This window comes from Drosophila persimilis, unplaced genomic scaffold (genome assembly GCF_003286085.1).
Source record: "Drosophila persimilis strain 14011-0111.01,24,50 unplaced genomic scaffold, DperRS2 tig00000000-arrow-pilon, whole genome shotgun sequence".
Taxonomy (NCBI): domain Eukaryota; kingdom Metazoa; phylum Arthropoda; class Insecta; order Diptera; family Drosophilidae; genus Drosophila; species Drosophila persimilis.
In genome coordinates, this window is record NW_020825288.1 from 22859245 (window position 1) to 22883374 (window position 24130).

Genomic DNA, 24130 nt, shown 5'->3' on the forward strand with positions numbered 1-24130 from the left:
CTTCTTGTCATCCAGTTTATGCAGGCAGTTAAGAACCCTGTCGAAAGTTTTTTAGTTGAGTTACACTTTGTTAATCCAGTTGTTGTTCTTCTTGTCGTTGATGGCATTTTTGGGCGGGTGGGGGAATGATTTGATTCGGGATGAGTTCCGGGCTTATGTGACCTTGAAGGGGGTTTGCTTGGGCTTCGGATGGGTTCAAAAGCTAAACAAATTTGAAACTTATCCTTAAGATAGCAGTTATCTTGGGCACTTATAAATCATCAATCACTAATAATAATAAAGCATTTCGTATACTTTTGTCATTGCAGGTTCGTTGCCCACTAGATAACCAATATCTAATCCACTTATAAAACTAACGATAAAGCTAATAATACAACTATCTAGCGCACACAAACAAAAACGAAACCAAACCCAAAATTCGAACACCACAGACAACAGACACCAGGGACCAGACCCCAAGCCCCAGACACTGGGAGGAGGTCCCTAGCAGCACTCAACAGATACAGATACAGATACAGCTACAGATACAGATACACTGAAATAGAAATAGAAATATCAAATAGAAAGAATATGCATATTGCTAATTAAATTATGAATAGCCTAAAGCTAATTAAGCGAAACAATGCTCGTATAACAGACTCGTATATATACATATATTACTTATTCGTATATTCGTATAATCGTCTGCCTATAGCCAGCCACATATGTATGTATGTATCTATGTACTATATGTAGATGTATGTCAAATATTTGCGCAACAGTTTAGCAGCAAAAGAAAAACAAACACTGAAACAAAAACGAAACAGAATTAACAATTAACAACAACAAAAAAAACATTAAACAAATACTGAAATATACAATAGATTGCCTTGCTCCCCCTACTCCCTACGATATAGATGTCTGCCCAAATGTACACACACAATTTGCTGTTTAATCGCTGTCCAACCCGTAATGACACTCGCAATAATGAACACCCAATCGTACTCTGTATGTGCCTTCGTTTGTGCAACTGCAACTGCAACTGAAATCGCTCCTGTAGCAACTGCTACCGCGGCTGATCCTGCTATGCCCTGCTATGCCACCTATAGCTAACCTGACTTGACTCTATACCGTGTCTATACCCAGTCTGAAACAACACCCCAACTTTATGTAAATACTGTCTATACTCACAATCGTGAGGCTGCTATGCCTCGTATTGCTCGATTTTCTGTTTGTAATTGGATTCGCTAAGGACATACTCTTATACACAAACGTCTCTGTGTACAGATCCAGATCCGCCACGAGACACGAACTGAAATGTGCGTTTTTCCTTTCTCAACCTCAAGTTCATCCTTAAACACACGAATTTCCATCTAAATTTTAACGATTTTTCCAAAATATTTTTCCAAATTTCTAAAAAAAACTCTTATACAAAGCTTATACTAGGCATGCTGCTTGTGAACGCTTAATATTCAAATAATACTCTAATACGACTCTAATACAACTCTTATACAAGTCTTATGCGTCTTTTACTGCCTCTGCTGATTCTATAAGCTCTAATAAATACTTTCTCTCGTATATTTTCGCTCTTATACATCCATTATCTCTTATATCCTTACCTAATATTGCGTGCTTTACACTATAATACACTATAATAAGCTACTACTAAAATAAAAAAAACTCTACTACAACTATACTACAGCTCTTATACAACAATATGATAATCATTATAATCGGAACTAAATATATTAACAACTCTACTACTACAACATTTTATACACTACATAACAACTCTTCTACAATCTAGAACTTACACTCTTATACAACATTCTCGCCGCTTATACACTGCACCATTTCCATTGCTTAAAATATCGAAGACCCTATCAAGACCGGATAGACCTCCCCCCATCACAAATGTTTGCCTCTAAGTGTCGCGTATGCTATTTTTGCATAGTTTATTTCAAAATTTACACTCGTACTCTACTGATCTTATACGTTTATCTATAACCGTTCTCTACAACTGTCATTTTCTTTGATATTCCTTTCTTTTTGTGACATGCCTTACCCCTCCGAATAGCCGAATAGAACTTTTACACACCGTTTGATATTTTTGGCTCTATGTGCAATTTAATATCTAAATAAACTCCACCACCTCTAAGAAACAAAACTTTAAACAGAAACCAAAGAGAATCAATTAATTATCAAAAGCAACTTCAAATCGCTCGCTCGTTTTATTCATCTCTAAAATCTAAGTAAACCAAAACCAAAACCAAAACCAAAGAAAAAGATACAAAACTGCAAATAATTGGCTCCAATTGAACTAATTGTTTTATGCTTCTAATTGTTTTATGCCAAACTTCTGTAAATCTATCAATCAATTAACCACGAAATACATCATCAAAATATAACCACAATCACGAACAAATACCTAACGAAATGTCACGCGAAAATTCGCCCCGTCACGGCTCGTTTCGACGACATCTGAACAACAGAGACTCGCCGGCCGCCGGGGCACCGCCGGGATCGCCACACCATCAGCAATCGAACCATCAGTACCACCACCAACAGCCACCGATCATGGAGCATGCCGGCGCGCCCATCTCCACCTCCGCCACGAACATAGCCACGGTCCTCGAGGATGGCGAGAATCCCATCCTGCCGCCCCTGACCGGCTCGGGACCCAGTCGACAGCGATCTCTGAGGGATCGACTCAAAGACGGCATCACCGGCAGCTTCTCCTGGCAGTAAGTCATGATGTTTTAGCCCCTCTTTTCGTTCTGTCAATGCTTCTTGAAATTTTGACCTTTTGTTCTGTAATTTGTATATCACTTTTTTACCACCAAACAAACACCAACCAATTTTGTTAACATTCTTTGTCTGTAGAGTTCCAATTTTCAGTAGTTCAAGATATACTACCCGTATGAGGTCTTGGTTGAGATCTCAAAGTGCACTTTGAAGCTTTTTCTTCTTAGACTTGAACTCGAATTTAGTTAGAATCCACACGAATATCCTCTAAATGCACCATGTAGAGCCAGTAAACACTTAAAAACACCCAAAAACTCCACTGAGAGTCTGGTAAAAAAAAATTAAAGCACTTTGAAGCACAGCACTTTTGATAAAAAGTACAAAAATAAACCCGAAATAAACTTCCAGCTCAAATCTAGGTACAAATGTTGGTAAGTGCAGATAGAATATAGATCTCTTTTATGTATTATATATGGGAAGGGAGTATAAACGGAGGTAACTCATCAAGGAGAGATATCATCAAGGAAGTGTGCTTGTGCTTCTCTGATTTAATCGGTACTTATCGAAAATGGTATCCATTGGATATTGCAGAAATATTTGGAATACTCTTAGTTATGAATTGTAAAGATATTATCGATGTATTTTATGGTATTCTAGTTTGTAAACAAATCTAGTAAACAAATACGATTACCGAAATGGTAATAAACAATTGATGGGAAAATATTTATAGAATTGTTGTCCAATGAACATACTGAATAACACTTCCCGAAAAAAATCCAAAAATATACGAAAGGAAACTTAAATTCTAACACATTGCCAGAGCAATCTCTGTGCTTACTCACACAGTCCTGACTATAAATAATATACATATTACCCGGTTCCCTAAAGGGTGATTGACGTCTGGAGATGTTTGCGCATTAACAGATTCCGGAAAAAAAAATATAAAATCGAATATGGGGAAATCGTCAGAGAAAAGCGCACAAAAACAAGACCTACGTACACACAAAGCAATTTTGCAATTTAAATGGTAACAGACGAAACGAATCGCCAGGCCATAAATCAATTGAATTTGACATTTTAATTCCCCAAACCAGCACCCGAACCGGAGCCCCCTCCCCTACTGAAGGCACCCAGTCGTCAAAAACAAAAAACAATCATCCGAAAAAAGAGTTGCGGCACATTGCATAATTAAAATAAATAATAAGGAGACACACGTTGAGGGAACAGGTGTCACTAAAAAGGGAGCAATGCAAGGTGCAGTCGATGCACTGGTCCTTAAATTAAGCTAAAGCGGAACGGACGGAAAAGTATTATTTTTCACAGGAAAACTGTTTGCAGAAAAGTCGCAATTTGTGTGGTTCTAGGAAATCCATTTTGTAGAGGAGGTTATCTTATTTCCAGGAATGGCATTTAATTTGATTACACAATTTGTTTGCAAAGTGGCTTCAAGCATGATTGGTCTTTGCAAAATGTGGCATTTAGATTACAGTTACCTGGAACCTTCTTTCAAGGACTTGGTACGTATTTTTCAACTCTTAAAACAACCTTCATTTAATAAAAAAGTCCTCAAACTATGAATTATCCTTTGGAAAGGTAAAAAATTAAAGCCCCAACCGAAAGGCTGGTGGAAAGGTGGATCCCCTTCTCCGTTCCGCCTAGATTTTGATTCTCCACCGAAAAGTCAAAAAGAACAGCAAGAAAACTTGCTATTTATTTGCAAAACAATTGAAGCACGTGCGACAAGCCTTGAGGTCATCAAACATGCCTCTTTGCCACCCACTTTGCCACAGCCCCTCCTCACGTTACCCTCTGCGCCTACACAACGTTAACCGCTTTGTCCCCCTACGTTTTCGCCATCAAAAAGTTTTTCTAAAGCCAGTTCAAAAGTTCTGGTTCCAGCGGCAACAACAACAATTTTTTTGGCAAATGCTTGGCCAACTTTTTGGACATTTCATTTAGCAGGCAGAAACACTCAGAAAAAAGGCATTTTGTAGAGAACCCAAGCCAAAAGGTGAATAGAGATCCACAGATCCCGCAGATATATTCATATATATAGGACATCTCTTCTAGCGATCCTTCCATAGGATTCTGCTTCTAGCTGTTATCCCAAAATTCTCCTTCTTAAATAACATTCTAAGACCAAATAATAGCTACTGTTTTTTCTCTCAGTGCTGGGGGCACCCGTTGAGGTAGCACTTTTCCGCCATCATTCAAGTGAAAGTAAAAGTTCACTCGAGTTGAGTTATTTGCCACACGGCGTATGCGTAATATTTCTTGTTCTATAAAACTTTCACTACATGGTTTGCCCTTCCCCTGCCCCTGCCCCATCCCCGTCCCTTTCATCACCACATCGTTGTGTCATTTTCATTATATAGAATTTTTATATAGTAGACTCTCCTCGGGGCTGGGGGCTCGGGGCTCCGGGTAGTTATCGTTGTTGACCTTCAAAGTTTTTTTGTTGCCCAGAGAACAGAGAGGCCAGAGAATGGCAGAGCGGGAGGGGAGTTGATTGCACTTCTACTCAGTCGCCACTCCCCTGCCCCCCTTTCCTCTTCTCACTTGTCTCTCACTCTTTCACTGCCCCTCCTTCTCCCTAGTTTCTCTTCACTCATTCTCCCTCCCTGCTTATTTCTGTTTTATACCCTTTGTCTCTGTCTTCAAACTTGTTCTGCAACTACACTCGAAAAAAATCCATAGTACTCCTCCCGTTGCTGCTAAGCCACACTGGAAGTGGAAGGGAGAGCGTATGTCCTTCTACACTGCAACTTTTTGTGTTATTTTCTTAGAACTTTAACTGTTCAATGTTCTAGATACAGGCATATCGTTTTTTTTTTAGTGTAGTGGCGTGCTGGGGACACTTCCTTTAAAACACTTTAAGCCGCAACTGTCGCCCTGCGGCTGGTAATTTATAACCTTGAAACCCTTTTTCGTTGGCCTTGATCGCAGATTTCGTTGCGGCCTTTTGTCTACCTGATGTTTAAAGCCCTCTCCCCTACAGCACTGCGTCTCCTTCAGTCACTCTTTAGGCCCTCTTCTTGGCGGTGCTTCCTCTCCTTCGGCCCTGTATATCTGCTTCTCGGGCTTCTTTTCAACATGTCTATATCTCTCCTTAGCCCTCTTCCCCTTTAAGGCCTTTTCAAGTTGTTGTTTGGTCACTTTTCTTTGTTGTTTCATACCGAGAGTCAGTCCCTATCCCAGACACAGACACAGACACAGACAATCCCCATTTGCAGGCCAGACCCCATGCCAGACACTTGAGTTACGAAATTCGTTGTGCACTTTTCGCATTATGAGGGATAAACGTGTTACATAAATGGGAATTGCAGTCTGATGGAAGAGCCCTCCTTGATATTCGCTTAGGCTGAAAGCCCTCCAAGAGCTCTTCAGTAAGAGAGTCAGCAGGGGAGTCTTCAAACAGAAAACCAGTTTCTTTAAAGAGTTTTTTCTTTGTTTGCGAGCACTGAGGAGTAGTACATAGGATACGAGTATAAAGAGTAAGTTAAGGATGATATTTATTTCTCTGCTTTTGGAAGGATTCTTAAAGCATTTGTCCCACTTTTGGTTATATTTCTACATTAAATATGACTCAAAACAAGTTAGTCTTGAAGCATCCGCCAAGATCTTGTCAGAGAATACTTATTCGTAATTGGCTCTTGAGGTCTCATCATCTCAACCATAATGATACACTGCAAGAAACATATAATCATGCTCGCCATTGAACAATTTCATTGAGAATATATCTAAAGAAATATGGGATAAGCAACCTTGACCCCATCTAGAGTCAGATCTTCATATCTACCATCGATTCACATGGCAAAAATATTCGCATTGAGTGACGCCCAAGCAAAAAATCAATCTTGAAGCCCGCCTTGGAATGCTAATTGAAATTTCAGGAGCGATGGGGAGTTTTGTGGCTTTTGTTTCGCGCCGCATATAAACCATAATAAAATGATATCATAAAGAACGCCACAGACCAGACAGCGGCAAGAGTCCGGCCCACAAGTCGGGCCCGACAGAGGCTCTATAACACTCTTGTATGGTGGGAAGTGTGACGGTTTATGCGGAACGGGTCTGATAATAATGATAATAGCGATAATGAAGAGATGGTAATGGGTGCGTGAAGGAATGTGTGGGATGATGGTGGCCATGGATGTGTGGGACTCTGCTCTAGTCGTCGTCGGCTCGGTCCTGTTCTGTATAACTTATACTGACAGCGACTGTAAATAGCAGTTGACCCTGAAATGAGGCACATTCCTCCCTCGACCTCTCTCCGTCCCTCTCTCTCTCTTCTAAATATCTGTTAAATTGTGTGCTCATGTGTGCCAGTGTTGGTGTGTATCTGTGTGGCTGTCTAAAAGCGTTTCATGTTTGACTTTCACTTGCAGCTGTGACGAGAGCTGCAACACTGTCAGCGCCAGCACTATGACAACAGCAGCAACAGAAACCGAAACCGAAACCGAAACCGAAACAACATGCAACAACAATAGCAACATACAACAAATGGCACTAACATTCCGCTGCCATTCGTTCGGCTGCTCTCCGGCATTGTTTTTGGCCATAATTTGCATCGATTGCATAGTGGGTCGAACATACGAACTGAATTTCGAAAGCATTCTATAAATAGCACTGCCAGACGCGATTTTACAAGCAATGGCTAATAGCTAATGAGAGACAAGACGGGGTCTTGGGCCTTCGATTTGATGTGCGCTGAAGTCTGAAAAAGCGGAAAAACAACACGTTTTATTATGACTGTCAATGTTACAGTATTGAAAGAAATATGATCTTATCGAGCTTATCGAATAAATTCTAAGAAGAGTGCATATCCTGTGCCACAGTGCCACCCATCACAGTGCTCATCCGATAGGCGCTCTCGGCCTATCCATGTTTTTGGGCCCGTGGCTGCGGTCGTGTCTGTAGCCGAGGATTAAGTGCAATGTCAATGTTGTCCGCTATCCGCTGTCTGCTGTCCAGCTCCACCTCCATGTCCACCTGCTGCTGCTCCATCTTCTGCTGCAACTTGTCCGCCACCTCCTGCTGCACCTCCTCTTGCTCCTGGTTCGCTGTGTCCTGCTGTTTTCGCAAATTTTCATTAGTGTTATGTCGCCGCTGTCGTTGTAGTTGTCGCTGCCATTGATGTCGCGGCCTGTGGCTGCCAGCTGCCTCCTGTCTGCGGACCTCGTTTGTCCTGGGGCGTGGCCATTGTGCATTGTGTGCTCTGGCCCCCCACCCCACAGGCCACCACAATCGTTTGCATAACGATTATGAAACTGCGTTTAATCGAAAACAGAAGCCAAATCAAACAGAAGCCAAATCGTTACACGACCTGCTCTGTGGCTGCTCTGCGGCTGTGTCCCACGCGGCGTATGAGCAATGCCGCTTTTTAATATGAATTAATTGCCACAATTAATTGGACATTATTCAGCATGCAAATGGCATTGCGTAAGCATTGGGCATTGGGTGAGAATATTATTCATAAATGTATTTCCTTAGCTATTTACATAGATTTCCAGATGAAGTTTTAGGGGTAGAAAAGTCCAGGAAGATCTTAGATCATAATCTTTTTCATTAGTTCTATCTATTAGAATTCATTCATTTCCCTGTGGGGCTTTCCATGCCCCTATCGTAGCAAGGCTCTCAATCGTAAATCAACCCCATTCCATAACTCTATCTCTCGTTCGCAGCGTGACGCTCGTGGCGCTCTAATCACCCCTACCAAGTGTTAATCCCACCTAAATATACAACCCATTAATTACTATTTCCATCATTATTTACGAGCGATGAACAGTTTCCAACGATTGTCACACCGACACACACGAGGCAGCTAATTATAGTTCATTCCTTTATATAGTATATCCATCCCGATTTAACCGGTACCCAAAACTATATGAAATATTTCGAAATTTCCTTTCGCTCGCTTTCAGTTTTCTTAATAAAGCAATGACCCGTGCAGTAGTAAAACTTTTGGCACTTGAAAAACACTGACAGATACTATATCTATATAATATATAACCCGATATACATAGGCACGGTTCGGGTTTCCCTTTCCCCCACACACAATGCCATTGTTGCGGATGGACGGACACTTTGTAAACAATTTTCGCGTATTTCTTTTCATAAATTGCGACGAATTATAATTCGTTATCTAAGAAAAATACATATATTCCCCAGTACGTTTATTGTTCATGAATATTTTAGCATGTGGCAGTAAAAATGCCTGCTGGCTGCTGTTGCAAGTGGCCAATTTTCGGGGACTTTAATGCGCTGTAAAATCCAATGGAATTATTTAGGGGAAACAAAGTGATTTGCAAGACTATCATTTATTCATTTTAAATTGGAAACCGGGAGAGAGACCTAATTGAAAGCGCTTTCCATCAAAGAGAATGTGGTCCAGCTCCCTGAACCTCCAAGGAATATGCATATTCTCTCCACATTTAATCGATTTTCACACCCTCTCCGTTTGGGTGTCTCAATGCCACCTTAGGCGACCCGCCATGCCAATCAGTTTTGGCATTCAATCGTCTCGAGATCGAGCACATATATCAATATAATTATCTGTCATTATTGTACATTACGCGAACATTGTTCGACGCGCTATCGCTAGTCTCGGATCTTGTTTTGCTCGTTGTCCTTCCAACATTATGATTTGCTTTACAAATTTATTGCTTTGGAAATTGGCCTAAACAAATGAAATGGGGATCGGTTGATCGCTTGATAGACAAGGATGTGAGTCGACGACCCAGGGGAGTGGTGACACGTGAGCCCCAGATCAGGGGCCACCATAAATGGCTAAACAGCTCAATTACTTAATGGCTTTACTGACAGGCAACACAATTTCTGGGAAGGCAAATTGCATCTAATATTTACAGAATATAAATATTTTTGCCAGCCGAAAAAATACTCGTGCTATCATTAATTTTTGGAGGGCTTTTCCCTCGCGCACAACTGATCAAATTTCAGTTTCACTAATCTCTCACTCTCCTTATTTGCCTTCGGCTCTGGCTGGTTTATTTAATTATAAATACAGAACCCATTGCTTATCGCCATCAGCTACCTGATATTTGTCCGCAATTATTGGACCTGCCCGGCCCTGCCCGGCCCCGCCCCTCGCCGCGACTCGACTCAAAGGCAAAGAAAGCCGCTCCGATCCGATAAGAACAAAAAGAACGCAGTAAAATTTACATTTTCGCTAAATGGAAATTTCCCGAAAAACCTCAATCTTTGAATGTCATAAAGTCTCCTCGCACATCCAAGATTTCAGCTGTGTTTGATCTTTATTTGAGGGCTGGCTGACTGACTGATGTAGGTACTCGTACGCGTAGATGATAGGTAAACATACATATTTGCAAGCTAATGGAAAAATAACGATTGGGGAGTCTGTTTGTCGCTTGCTTTGCATCACGATCACGCATGCCATCTGGAAAGGTTCCAGAAAAAGTCTCTGAAGATAGGAGAAAACAGGGGAAAAATACATGGAATCTATGGAAAGTTTTGAGCTTCGAACATAACATCCATCAATCTATGTTGCCAATTTTAGACTAATTTATCCAATCAAATTCCTTTTCCATGATTCCTCAACATTTGTTTTCCACCAGCTACCATTCCTTATCGCATACTAAGAAAAGATAAACTAAAACGCAGAGGAGTCTCCCCCCCCAACCCTCAGCCACAAAGACCAACAAAATATCAACTTTATAATTGAGTTTTATAAGAAATGTATATTTCGGACAGGCTTTTCAGTGGTGGGTGATGCATCACCATCTTTTAAGTCTTGTGATTCCATTGATGGGCCATTTATAATAATTCGATTGCGTGCTCGCTGGTATCCCATTTATAATTGATGTTCCCCTTCCAACACCAGAAATGAAATGTTTACCTTTGCCACAAAGAACAACAAGGAGGAGGAGGAGGAGAGGGTGGGAGAAACCTGACATTGACCCCAATTAATGGCGCCCCATGCGGTGAGCGAAATGTTGATAAAAATAAAAAAAAAAACACAAAAACCAATAAATGTAAATAAATTATAAATCAATAGGAGTTCGGGTTTGTTCTATATGGGGAAAAACAAATTGATTGAATGCATAATTGGAACTGCAATCGAAATAGAATTCTCCACAAAATTGAATGAATATTTAAATGTGCGAATGACAAATGTTTTGCCACCTCTGTGGGACCCCCTCCTTGGACAACTGTCAATGCGTTTGTCACTACCTTTTGACATTTCGAGTTCTGAAACTAGAATTTATCTATCGTTTTGCAACCTTTGACAGTCTTTTTCGAGTACAGAAAATCCATTAATTAATTGAAAAATTCAACAACAAATGGATCCATACAGACAGACATATATTTTGATTTGAATAACGATCTTGCTGACAGCCGAATAAAATTATATATTCCAAAATCAGATTAAATTGGCAATCGCTTTTGAATACTCTGTAGGAAAAGAAAGGTGATGGATGCGTGTAAAAGCCGAGGAGAAATGTTTATCAGAAACATAGATGGAAGAGGCATTTAATCTGAATTACATTTAATCCTTTAATCTTTGAGGTTTCATTGTATCTTAGAGAATAAGTTGTCACAGCATAAGGCCCCTTATCTTTAATCCGTGAAAAATCCATGTATTTATGACGCGATTTATAGAAGATTTAATTTATATAGACATTCTTTTCCATCCATTTCTTAATCTATAATGTTATTAAGTTAAAATATTACCAGAAAACATCTACCACTTCTCCCATTTATCAAAAAGATAGACCTTTAAAAAAGGTCTCTTTAAAAACTACGAATTCCATGCGGAAATTGCCAGAAATCCTACCATTAATCCCCTCATCCCATTTGCAATTTAAATCCCATTAAAAAACTTTTTCCGAATCGCATTTGGGTGCAACTTCCATTTCGGATTTCGGGTACAGAGATTGTCATTGGTGGGTCCCACCCGAAATTGTTGCACGTTTTTACAATTGCTGTTCAAAATTTATGGCAAATTTATTTCGATGAAAATTCAAATGGCGCACCAAAAGCGAGACTTTTGATTGAGAAAACAAAAACAAAAGCTCAATTCAAAGACAACAAACAAATAAAAATCACATTCAAAGGCGGCGGCCGATGATCATTTAGTGCAGTCATAGAAATTCATTCATTTTTATGCAGCAATTCAATTAAATGGCGCAAATGAAAAGTAAACAAAAATAGCAATTATCCATAGAGAAGAGGAAGGGTGTTCAGAGATCGATACCATCTGAACAGCTTCCCAGTGGCCACGCTTGTAGTCTCTCAATAAGAGTCCTGTAGATGACATTAAAAATGGAATCAAGGATGAACGGTGGGTATAAACCCGGCAATTTCTGTTCCTCGTGCTCTTCATTTGTGAAGTGTTTTTCGTAGTTTTTGGAGCTCCTAAACAGCTACTTAAATACCACGGAAAATAGTATTTCGGAAGAGTGGGAAGGACGCGGATTACCGCCGACTAAATCCCCCACAAAAAAAGCCAAATACCTTTACCAACTTCCCAGCCAGCCTCCACATCGAAATCGTTTACATTTTTTCCTCATTTTCAACGAAAATTCGTATTTTCCTGTCAAGCCGGTTTCACTTTTTTTTTCATCATCTCCGTTTTCATTATTGGACCACACTCTGTGGCACCACCATGCCATGGTGTTTGTCGTCGTCATTTGCCAAACCAAACAACTTGCAATCAATGCTGTTTCTGGTACCGCTGCTGCAGCGCCTTTTTGCTATTTTTAGCAGCTGCAACAAAAAGTTGCACTGTCGAAACAGTGTTGTACCTTCCGTCATATGCCGCAGGAAAGACAACAAAAAGCAAGTGAGGGGAAAAAGCGGACAAAAAATGTGCAAAAGCTGACGAAAAACAAAACAAAAAATTGAAAAGTAAATCTTTGTTGCATATTCATCAGCTTCAAAGCGGAGGATGGAGAGCGAGACTCCGAGAACTCTGACAGTTCCCGTCTCCGGAAAATGGGAAAATTTGTTAAGCTGCAATCGGGGGGGGGGGGGGGGGGTTCGGGGGAGCAAAGAAAATTGCATTTGTTATTTAAATGAAGCTCCTTGAAAGGGCAGTTTGCTTTCAGTTTGACGGAAAAGGATAATATAAGTTTGTTATGGTAATGACTGTCATGGGATGCCATGTGATACGGATCTCATGGTTCTAAAAGAGTGCAAATATTTAAGAAAATTCAAATATTTCAAATTCAAAGAAATTTAAAAAGAGTACAAGAGATTTCTGAAGTGAATGGCATTGGCATTGTTTCAATTTATTTTATTCAAAGATAATTGCAGACAAGCCCCAAAATCAATACCTTAATTGATTTCTTTATGGTTTATAAAAAGTTAATTAACATTTGGCGTTCAGATACAAGACGGAAGCAGCGAGGCAGGTGGCTCTTTCGGGTTTATTAACCTTTGTTCAATTTCGATAAATTTTGAACTAGAAAACTTTACCTTAATCCCAATATGAAGCTTGGGCGGACACTTGAAGTATTTCTGAGCCCAATGTCCTGTCTGTGTATTGAGAACATTCACTATCCTTCGGTAAATAGGTTTTTCAAGACTGCATTCCATTTCGATTGGCAATATTTATGTTGAGTATTCCCCATTGAAACCCGACTGAGACCCTGATACGAGTACGGTTGTGCACAGTGCTCAAACATATTCCACTGACCATTAGCCATAGTCGTAGTCGCTCCATTGGATATAGTCATAGCTATAGCCATAGGCAGGGCATAGCCATAGCACCACATGCGATTGCACATTTTTTATAGCCCCCCAAGGCGTATCGTATTCGAAAAACATTTACATTTTCGTTCAGACAATTTATGATTGTGTAATAGTATTGAAGGCTATTGAAATTATTGAAAATGTTCGAGTCCGAAAAACTGTAAATACACAAAAGATAGAGAGAGAGAGAGAGAGAGAGAGACTGCGAGATGGAGAACAGTCGGCCACAAAATGATGTTGCAGTTTTTCTGATTTTTGCACAAAAGTTCGTTTGTGAAATTTGCATAATTTGCAATTTGAGCCAAGTCATGCGTTTTAAATGAGCTGAAAAGTGAGGCAAAGAAGGAAAGAAACGGAATCCCAATAAGAATGCTCTATGTTCACTCTATGTTGGGACTTTAGAGGTACCCACTAAGGGGATATCTACAGCATAGAATAAAAGTGCATAGGAAAGAGTAAAACTTTCCCATGTTTCAGGATGATTTTTGTCAATCATCTTAAGGATCTTCACTACGTTTCTTCCCTCCACGGATTAAGAATAGTTCTTGTATCAGTGTTCAGGTTTCCAAAGGTCTGTTACATATATTTTCACAAATACAGTATACCCAAAATGACCTGCGGCTATCAGGTATAACATAGTCAACCGTTACCAGCTAAATGAAAGAGAATTCCCATGAGTTCTCAAGGTTGCATAGGAAATTCCCTCCCTCTCCCTCTCTCTCGTCTCGCCCTGTCTCTCTCCGTCTTTCGTTTAAGATGAATTGCAGTTCACCTTACGGTAAATTCTTTGACCTTGGCCATAATTTCCTTATTGGGAGAGGGTACGCCGGCAGGGTGGACGGTAGAGGGGCATCTATAATTGCAGCACTTTCACCCCCTTAACAATGACCTACATTAAAGTTGAGGAAATGAATTCCTGATGCTGTTGATACTGCTGTCCGTTAGCAGAGAGTGATGTGCCGCAGATCCCAAAAGCAAATATCAAATAATTACAGAGCGGCGTCACATGGCGTATGAGTAATTTAAAGTAAATCACAAAGTCGCCGCAACTAAATAACCTCCAAAAAACAGACAAAAATTCAACGAACGAGGCGTTTGATACCCTTTAGAGTGATCATTTCTATTATTCGTTCCTTAAGACATAGTGACATAGTGATATAGTGATCCGATCTCGTGGGGACGGAAATCTTTCGTGAAAATATCTCCTTCAAAGCATAATGCCCATTATGAAGGGTATTAAAGCAGCGCAACAACAACAATTGTATCGCAATTGCAATTCCAAACAAGTTCATTGCACATGCGCGCCATACGATGGCAACAACACAAAACACAAACATGCCAAAGAGAGCCAAGCGATCGGTAGAGCGAGAGATAAAGAGAGAGCTTAAAGCCAGTCCAAGGTATATTGATGTAAGGAAACGCGAGTTGCTCATAGCAGAAAGCACATAGAGAACAGAAAGAACTCCTTCTCTCGAATGTTTTGGGTTTTCTATCGTGTTTTAAATTATTTTAATGATTTTTGATCCCTTTGTGAACTTGCTGTCACACACCTGCATACGATGGCAACAACACAAAACACAAACATGCCAAAGAGACCCAAGCTATCGGTAAAGAGAGAGATAAAGAGAGAGCTTAAAGCCAGTCCAAGGTATATTGGTATAAGGAAAGGCGAGTTGACTGCTACATAATTTTGGTGCATATTTCTAAAGCGCGATTCGCATATCAGAACGCACAATAAGAAAATAAGGCAATTCTTAATCCTTCTCTCGAATGTTTTGAAATTTCTATAGTATTTTAAAATATTTTAATGATTTTTAATCCCTTTGTGAACTTTCCGTCTTCTTCGCGCTTCTCTGCGTCAACTACCGTGAGAGCGCTTCTGTTAATGCCTCACCTGTATTTAGCTTGAGCAGGCAATCCGAGCACAAAGACGGAGAGAGAGAGAGAGCAATTAATAGCATAATTTACACAAGTCTCAGCGTCGTCGTCGCTGTCGCTGTCGTCGTCGTCGTCGGCAGCGATCGGTTAATTCGTTTCGTTGTTGCTTTTTTCGGCCGTCGTCGCAGTCGACGTTGTCGCTGACGTCGCCGCTCTGCCCGACTCGACTTTCTGAGACACTCCTCACCGTAGAAATTTTCGTTCGATCATTTTAAGTTTTTCATTTGCAACGAACGCAACACCGTAGCTCCCGATCTCCCCCCAAAAATCAAAAGCAACAAAACCCCAATTGAGAGTCGGCGCCAAACGAAATCGAAAGAGTAAACGAAACAGAAACAGAGTCTTTTACAGCTCTTCCGTTCCACAAAAACAGTTAAACTGGAGAAAAAGTAAAAGAAATAGAAAAAGAAAAAGCCTAGAAGACGGAGCAACAAAAAACGCGCGCGCGCATCTGTGCTAAATAAAATAAAAGTAAAAATAAATTTGTCTCATGAAAATTATGACAATTGCTGGTGATGTCTGTGCTCATTTTCTGGTTACTCATGTCCGTTTTCCGCTGCCCGTTGACCGCTGTATGCTACCCGCCATTGTGGCTTTTCAGGTTATGTTTATAACAATTTCATGACCAAAATTTAATTTGAAGTGAAATCCGTTAAAAAGTTCTTTAACCCTGGGGCGTGTCAAAAAGAAATATAAGAACTATAGAGGGGGAAATTGTACACATTGAAAAATTAAATTAATTTTTCCTGCGTCTCAGAGTTTCCCAATGTATCCCAAAATGCAGTTATAGCGGATAGAAAGGGAAATTTAGCACCAATAAAAAGGGAAATTTGTCTGCAATTTTTACCAGAATTCCATTTCTTCTTGGGCAAATACAAAAATCGTGTGAATGTTGAATGCAACTCCCAAAATCAGAAATACTAATCAATGAAAACCAAACAAATCCACAGAATCCAGCCAACTTATCTGCTCTTCGTCCAATGTCCAAAGAGTTAAAAGAAAAAGCTAAACTAAAGCATAAATAAATAATTGAAATCATTATTTCCGCGTGTGTTCCGGTGCAAAAATCAACGCAAGTGCCAAAAAAGTGAAATTAATATCGATGAGAAATGTGACTAACAAAATCAAAGAATATCAGTGCATAAATCCCATATAAATAGGAGGAGAGAGCTAAACAGCAGAGCAGAAACACCCAAAGACAACGATTAAGGTAAAGCAACGGTTAAATAATTTTGTTTGTGTGTGTGTGATGCAAGAAGTAAAAGGAAACTAATTACTGCGCTTGCAATTTTGAGAGCAAGCCGTCTGGGCTAAATAAAACCTAAGCCGAGCCTCTCTCTCTCTCTCAGTGTGTTCCTCTCCCTACTTCTAGTCGCTCTCTCTCTCTGTCTCTCGTGTGATTGTATTAGACGCGGCTAGCGGTTTCTTTGGCCGCCTCCCTTTGTTTGTGCAGGTTTTTTTTGGAATGGTTTGCTTTACCGTTGGAATGGTCCTCTCTAGCCTCCTCTGAGCCCCTTGTTCTTGTGTTCCTTGGTTTCTGCATTTGCCTGACATTCACTTTTATAGGAGAGACAGTCAAACCTCTCTGAGAGGTACCCCCAAATATATGTTTACTTGAAGACAGACATTCTTTGTCTCAAGAAATGCCACGCTAGCGAAGTTTCACTGTATTCTTAAGCACTTTTGCCTGCAGGTCATGACATTCAAAGCCAATCCTCGTCCATTCTTCTCTTGCTATTTTTTTTTTCTTTTATGAGCATGTAATATACGTTTTTTTCTGTGGTAATTTATTACAATGTGAGGCCAAACAACGAAGCTCAAATAATAAGAAACAAAAAACAGCTGACCAGCACAAAAAACTTGGCCAACAATGACGAATACGAATACGATAAAAAAAAAAAATCAACCAAAGACCTACGCCTAATTTAAGGTCATCAGCACAATAAAACAACAGCAAACACAATGGCAACAGAGGAAAAAGAAGAAGTAGCAAAAGGCAGTAACTATTACTAGAGATGGGCAAGATATGAAGACTGTCAACGAGACTAAATTTCGTGACTGGTTGGGGGGAAGGCAAAGAAATTCTTTTGACTTCCAAAATACCGATGAAATGTGGTGCTCCTCCGTTGTAAGACTTCCACTTCGCTTCGGTTAAAGTGTTCTCGTGTTGGCTCACGCTGCCATCTCTAATAATTACATACCCTCAAAGAAAAAAGTTCAACCGGCATCAAGTTTCACTGTCTGTCGCTGGTTTTCGTCTTCTGTCTGTGTCATTTCTGATTTTCTGATTTCGTCTATGGCCCTACGATGCCATTTGTGTGGAGAATTAAAAGGCAACCAACGGTATTCCAAAAACAAAAAACAAAAAAAGTAATCAGCGCCCCCATAAATACAGTTGGTTTTTTCCCCCTTCTTGTGGCTTTACGGCTTGACCTGCTAAGAGGGGCCATAAAAATTGAAAGGAAAACAAACAATTTGATGTGGTAGGTGGCAGAGGTGCAAGGGGGCCAAATGTTGCAAAATTTGAAATAATAATATCAAAATTCCCCCGAGAGGAGGGGGTCAGAGATTCATGATCTTGCAGACTGTTTGGCGGCTATTGTGCCAGTTTTTCGAGAAAGAAATGTGCGATAATCTCTTTCTCTCTGCTCTCTCTGGCTCGATCGAGTGGTCTCTCTTGTTGTTTATGTTTTTATAAATAGCCGCCTCAAAAAAAAATGCGTAAAATGATCAGCAGAAAAACAAATTAAAATTAGATTTCTTAAAGTTAAAATTTGACATGCGTAAGACTTGGAAGAATACTAGAAATGGATCGTTAAAAGATGGTTAAAAAGGGTTAGAAAAGCCTAAGGCTCAGAAGTTTAAGGTGTTCTAATTTTCTAAAAATTGATAAATATTTATTTCCACCGTAATTTGTTTCCCTTTCTGCCCTCGAAATAAATATAAATATTCGTAGTTTGAGACACTCCATCAACCATTTTGATAAGCATAATTAATGCGGCATTAACTTTTCAATTTCTCGGCGTCGAACGGCACAAAATGTTGATATAATTTCCACTTGACAAATCCATTTATCATGGTGTCCCGGCATAAATAAATGTGCATAAATTTAAAGCCTCACGTGATAGTAAAAATTATCAACAAATTTTCTATAGATTTCGTTGTATGTATAGCATATATTTTTTTATTGATTCCTGGGGCGTGGGCCACGAAAAAGCGCAATCAATCGACCGACTATGCAAATCAATGAAAAAAATACAAATAAAAGAAATACGGAAATGCAAAAATTGTTGACAGCGTATCTACGCATAGCTGTTGCATCTGGTTTTGTATCTTATTGATTGTTCAGTCATTTCCATATCCCCCTGCCCCCAAGCTGAGGCGATGAGGAAGTACGTGGCGGAGCCTCGGTCTCTGCCGCTGAATCATTTCTGTTGATTGCTGCCCAAAAGGAGGCTTGTCACAGGACAGGAGAATATTTACATATTTCTTTCTCAATAATTAAATTATATATATATTTTTTATGATGTGTTTTCGCCTTTTTATGTGTTTAATTTATGGGATATCTCGCAGTGTACTGGATTTTTACTCGTGGCCCAAACAAAGAGGGCTTACTGCCTGTTTTGTTTGCTTGAGTTGGCGTGAAAAAAATGTCATAATTACACAAACAAATACACAGTCTATACATATGTTTAAGTACATCAACAATGAACAATAATACATATATTTATATGCCAGAAACATCACAGCACAAAAGCCACTTGAGATGTCTGTCTGAGTGTTGGACAAAAGTACTCTTCATTCTTCATTTATTTATAAACTTATTTGATTTATTGTCGCTGATCGCTCAGCAATCGATGAATCGTGAAGAGCAGCCATAAAAATGTTTATTAAAGTGTGCCAAAAAGTGAAATAATTCCAAATGCAGCTGCCAAAAATCCCCAATGCTCAATAAATTTTCTATATATATTTTTGAGCGATTTTTCCACCAATTAATAATCTACGCCTTGGATTTTTGAAATATTTATCAAATAAATGAAATAATCATCCTAATTTCTTGTCCCAAGGATTACGGAAAACTTGTTTTGTGGAAAGGCAGAAAATTCATAAAAATTATTAGTATTTATGGAATTTTCAGAGAGCAGATCGGATCAATATTAAACCCGTCGTGTTGGCTATTTGAACACCTGGTCTACGAACCCTATTAATGCTAGGAGCATTGAGCTTTTTCTCTAGGAAAATGAGAACATTTTCTCTATAAATAAAATAATTAAAACCGGATCAAAATGCTTTCAATAAGAATCAATAAACTGTAACTATAACTGATTTGCATATCCGTATTAATCGCCAGTGACTTCCTCTATGGCACGCAACATCAATCATAGATTTATGATCACAGCTTATATGATCTCTAAAGCTGGTTCTCTAAATTAGATCTCGTGGATTGTTTCCTCCTGTGACTTCCACACCTCTCCTCCTCCTCCGCCTCCTCCTCCTGCTGCTGTTTTCATTAATCAACGTTCATAACCGATTCAAATCATCGGCTACTCGTAAATGTTGCTTATTGGAAGTGCCTGCTGTTTCCGTTTTGCATATTGATTGCCCACCCAGCCCCATGCCACTTGACGGTGGAGCCTCCCGGAGAACTCTATGGAGCGGCGGCGGCAGGGGCCCACCCATGTGATTTGGTTCCGTCTTTGGTTTTTGCTTTCGAGGCACTTGTAATTTATATTTATTTATTGTTTTTTCTAAAGCTATTCTCATTCACACATTGCGGAACCACAGAGTTGACGATTGATTGGGTTTGATTGAACGACACAGGCAGTGGCAGAGGCAGAGCCAGGCGTCACATGAACATGTGCGAGTAGTTATGTGAGAGAGTGTAGCCGGTAGATCGGAGGCGGTACATTCCGAACTGGTTTTTGATGCCAAACAAAAGGCATAGCGAAAAAACCAAACAACTTCCGCCATTCCGTACCCGTAAGAAATATTTGTTTCTACTTACAAATACGAGTATCCTCCACAGAGACCAGAGATGTGTGAGATCTGTGAGAACCGTAGAAACCACAGAACGACTTTAATTGTTCGTTCGAATGAGCGGACGCGAGAAAAAGATACAAAGAAATATAAGAAAACAATCTTCAATGATCTCCGACTATTGGATGCTCCGTTTTTGGGTCTCAAAAAAGGGTAGAGTTCCAAGAACCAGCTTTAATAGCTTCAGATATGTACCCTTTATTTGTATGTACGAGAAGAAGTACCCCAAGAGGGGTAGAGATGGCTCTCTCGCCTGTCGATCCTCCTTCTGCTTAGAGATCTGCATAGAACATGGCGTAAGCAATATACCCCTTAACAGGGGATACGATACATGAACCAACAACAACAGATATCGATATCCACATCCCCCAACCGTCAGCATTCTTTTGAGGTTCACAGACAAACAGAAATCGACTCAAGTGTCACGGTTATGGATTATGTCACTTCGCTCTCTGGTAACCATTCTTCCCCCTCCTTTTCGGCCACTCCCCAGCCGTCACTCTGTCAATCCCTCCTCACGTTTTGTCACTCTATCAATCCCTCCACTCGTTTGTCGTTCAATCTGTCGTCAGCGGCTTTCGGGTATCATGTGTTTTTGATTCTAGAGCGGGATTGCCATCGCCATTTGCTAAGACCCAGAACATCGGGTTACAAAAGGGTGTGACCTTCGTAGACGTATCTTTTGGCCTTCAGTGTTAAAGGGAAATGTATTTCATGGCAAATTAAACTTTAAAAAGGGTTTAAAACTTTGTTTTTTCTTCCCTTTGCAATCGATAAACTTCGATAAGCAGATCGCACTGAAATCGATACCAATTCACAGCTAAACTTCTCCCCCGCGCATTGCAATGAAAAATATCTGGAATACTGGAATTTTTGATATTTTATACAGCAGCAGCAGCTGCCTTTTCGATGACAATCGAATGGATTTTCTGAATTGTTAGCCAAGAACTTGTTTGGGTTTGTTTTGCTTTTTGTGGGGCTCTTTTTTGGGTGCGGAATGTAGGGTATCTCTTACCTGAATTTCTGGGAACTCCTATCTCTAGGGGTGGCCTTTCTTTCGTATCTAATAGATACAGAGATACTCGCTAGTGAAAGATTCTCTCGAAAGGGGAAACATTTGAGGGGGTAAGTAAATTAAAATGAAAGATCTATTGGAAGGCATGCAACGCCTCTTTCTATGGCGTATATCCAGGAAACCCCCGAGAGCCCCACCCCACCCTCAACTTTTCTCACCTCTGAACACTCCCACGACCCGAGACCCAGGCACCAAAGCCCCAGAGCCCCACCCGAGCCTCGTGTGCAGCAGGCGCTGTCCGTTGAGGTGTAAACAGGTTAGTTAATGATCGAATGAGCAAACACGACCTGAGCAATGCGAGCACGCTGAGCACAAAGTATCGGCCGGGTCTATTAATAAAGCCAAAAGCCAAAGCCGTCATGTGGAACTTGGCCCAAACAGGCGTCCGACCAGGCGAACAGGCAACCCGGCAACCAGGCAACCAGGCGGCAGTCTGAAAGCTGATGCAATTGTTGATGCGGATACCGAAAAGGGAAACGCGAGCTGCTCGCCCAAACAAAACAGAAGTATCTAGTATCTTGCAGATACTACAGACTGCAGCAACAACAGTAGAAAATGTCAGCTGCCCGCCTGTCGACCACTTGACACTTTGGCTAATGACAACGCCCGCTGCAAAAACGGTAGCACTGTACGGCACACATGTAGATACATTTGTATCTTTACAGTTCAACGACTCGAAATAAACGACCAGTTTTTTCGGTTTTCATTGCGGGTTTTGCGACCACAAAACAGAGCATAAATCCAATCAATTTTCGGGTTAATTTTGGCTGACAGTTGACAACTCTAGAGCGTATCTTCGGGGAGTTGACAGCCCTACGGCGCCATGGATATCGAAAATTGATGCCTAAAATACGCTCATTAGCCAATTGTTTGTTCAACCGGTTTTGAGGCAGCATCTCGACAAAAAAAGATAATGTGTACATTTTGAGATACTTTTGTCATCTAGTTCTCGTTGGTTGCCACCTAATGTTGCACATAACTTCAGCATAACGTCAGACACAGATCGCTTACACATGCACTGCACCCACGCGATGTTTTCGATCCGCCAATTGTCGGGTATCGTGTCGCTTTTGTGTGCAGATACATATGTATCTTTTTGCTATATCCATTGTTGAGGCGGGCTGGCCGCCTGTCTGAGTGGCTCCTCGGTTATTTATATCCATGTTTTCTGTTGCATGTTCGTCTCTGCTTCTGCTCCGCCTGTTCGCATTTCATTTCGTTTGGCCCCATAACGTGTGCACCTACTGCATGCCACTGTGTGCGTATCTGGCAGATACATGTGTACAGTTTTGTTAGCTTCTTTCGAAAAACGAAAGTGCAATTTTATCGCCGATCTGCTGCCTGCACTCTGGACGAAAGTTAAGGCTTAAATTTCGTTAATTGCTTGGGTTTATAGACCACTTAAGGTGCTCGATGAGGCAGTCAATCGTTTCTTTGTCTCCCACCGTCGAACCGCGAACCACAAAACCCCTCCTCGTATCAGCATAGGATTTCTTCCCGGGATCGTAAACCTTAAGCCAAAAGATTAACTACTTCACGTGGGCCATAAATCAAAAATCCATCGACAGCTTAACTGTCGCTCGCTTGAAGGCCGCACAACATGTAGAATTCCGCTGCAATCATCATGATTGTTCCCTCCATTGATTGTTCTGCTTCCTTTCTGCCTTTCTGCGCTGCCCTTCCTTTTGCTTACTTTTAATCGGAATGTGGAAAATTTTTCCCATTTAATGAACGATGACCATCGTTCCCCCGTCCAAACAGTCCACAAGTTTATCAGTGATTTTTTTCAATGGACCTTGCAATAAAATGCAAATTGTACAAGGCAGAGATTCTGTGACTCCAGTCCCTCCAGTGGATCATAATAATGATGCTTTGAGGCCCATTATTTGTGGATTTCCATAGAATAGAACATGGGGAAGAATGGAGATACAGAAGCTAAGCCAAAGCAAAGCGAAATTAAAGTACTCTAAATGTCTTTTGGTGCAAATTTTCGAGTATCTTTCAGCAAGTTTATTGTATTGTAGGGCTTTCTATTATTTTTTGGATAAAATTTTGGATTTTCTTTAAGATAAAACCATCTTCCGTCTCCGAAAATGGAGAAAATTCTATAAAGTATCTATAGATCTGTAGATATGGCACTTATATTTGGAAGATCTAAGTATGAATCTATTGTAAAACTATCTAGAAAAGTTCAGAATAGTTGAATATTTACTAAACCCGCAAAAGTCATGGGAAAGAAACCAATATTTGCTAGAAATTCGACTAAAATACTCCCTTTTTATGAGGGCTTAGCTCATTTCAGATACCAATTCTTTCTGGTATCCATCCTTCTATTCATCTACATATTCATTCCCAGTAAAGGGAAGCCCTAGGGTATCTTCACGTCGAGGCATTTGAGGTCTCATTAGCTTCGGTTGCCATTTCGAGGCAACAGATACGAGTACCCCCTTCAAAGATGTATTTATATGCCACACAGAAATGCCCTCCTCCTCCTTCTCCGCCTCCTTCTCCTCCACTCCCTGGAAGAAACATCGAACGACAGCTCTCGTGCGGACTGGCACTGCGATTGCGTCCTTATCAGCCCCACTATGGCTTATCACGTGCTGTAGTTTTCCATTCTTGTGA

At 40.5% G+C, this 24130-nt stretch overlaps 1 protein-coding gene across 14 annotated transcripts in view; it reads left to right on the forward strand.

Moving 5' to 3' along the window:
• The first annotated feature begins 2400 nt into the window (after positions 1 to 2400).
• The window catches only part of LOC6591770 (TLD domain-containing protein 2), a 70266-nt gene continuing 48536 nt past the window's right edge, over positions 2401 to 24130 (forward strand). For 5 of the 14 annotated variants that reach the window (XM_026984749.1, XM_026984747.1, XM_026984750.1 and 2 more), the window contains exons 1-2: positions 15625 to 15864; positions 16344 to 16603. Coding sequence is in view for 5 of the 14 variants with exons in the window: in XM_026984767.1 (XP_026840568.1) it covers positions 2416 to 2723 (308 nt within the window). In the remaining 9 variants the exon portion in view is untranslated. Of the gene's footprint in view, positions 2724 to 15623; positions 15865 to 16343; positions 16604 to 24130 lie in introns of those variants that run through there. The other 9 variants (XM_026984767.1, XM_026984754.1, XM_026984766.1 and 6 more) reach the window with 2 other exon arrangements.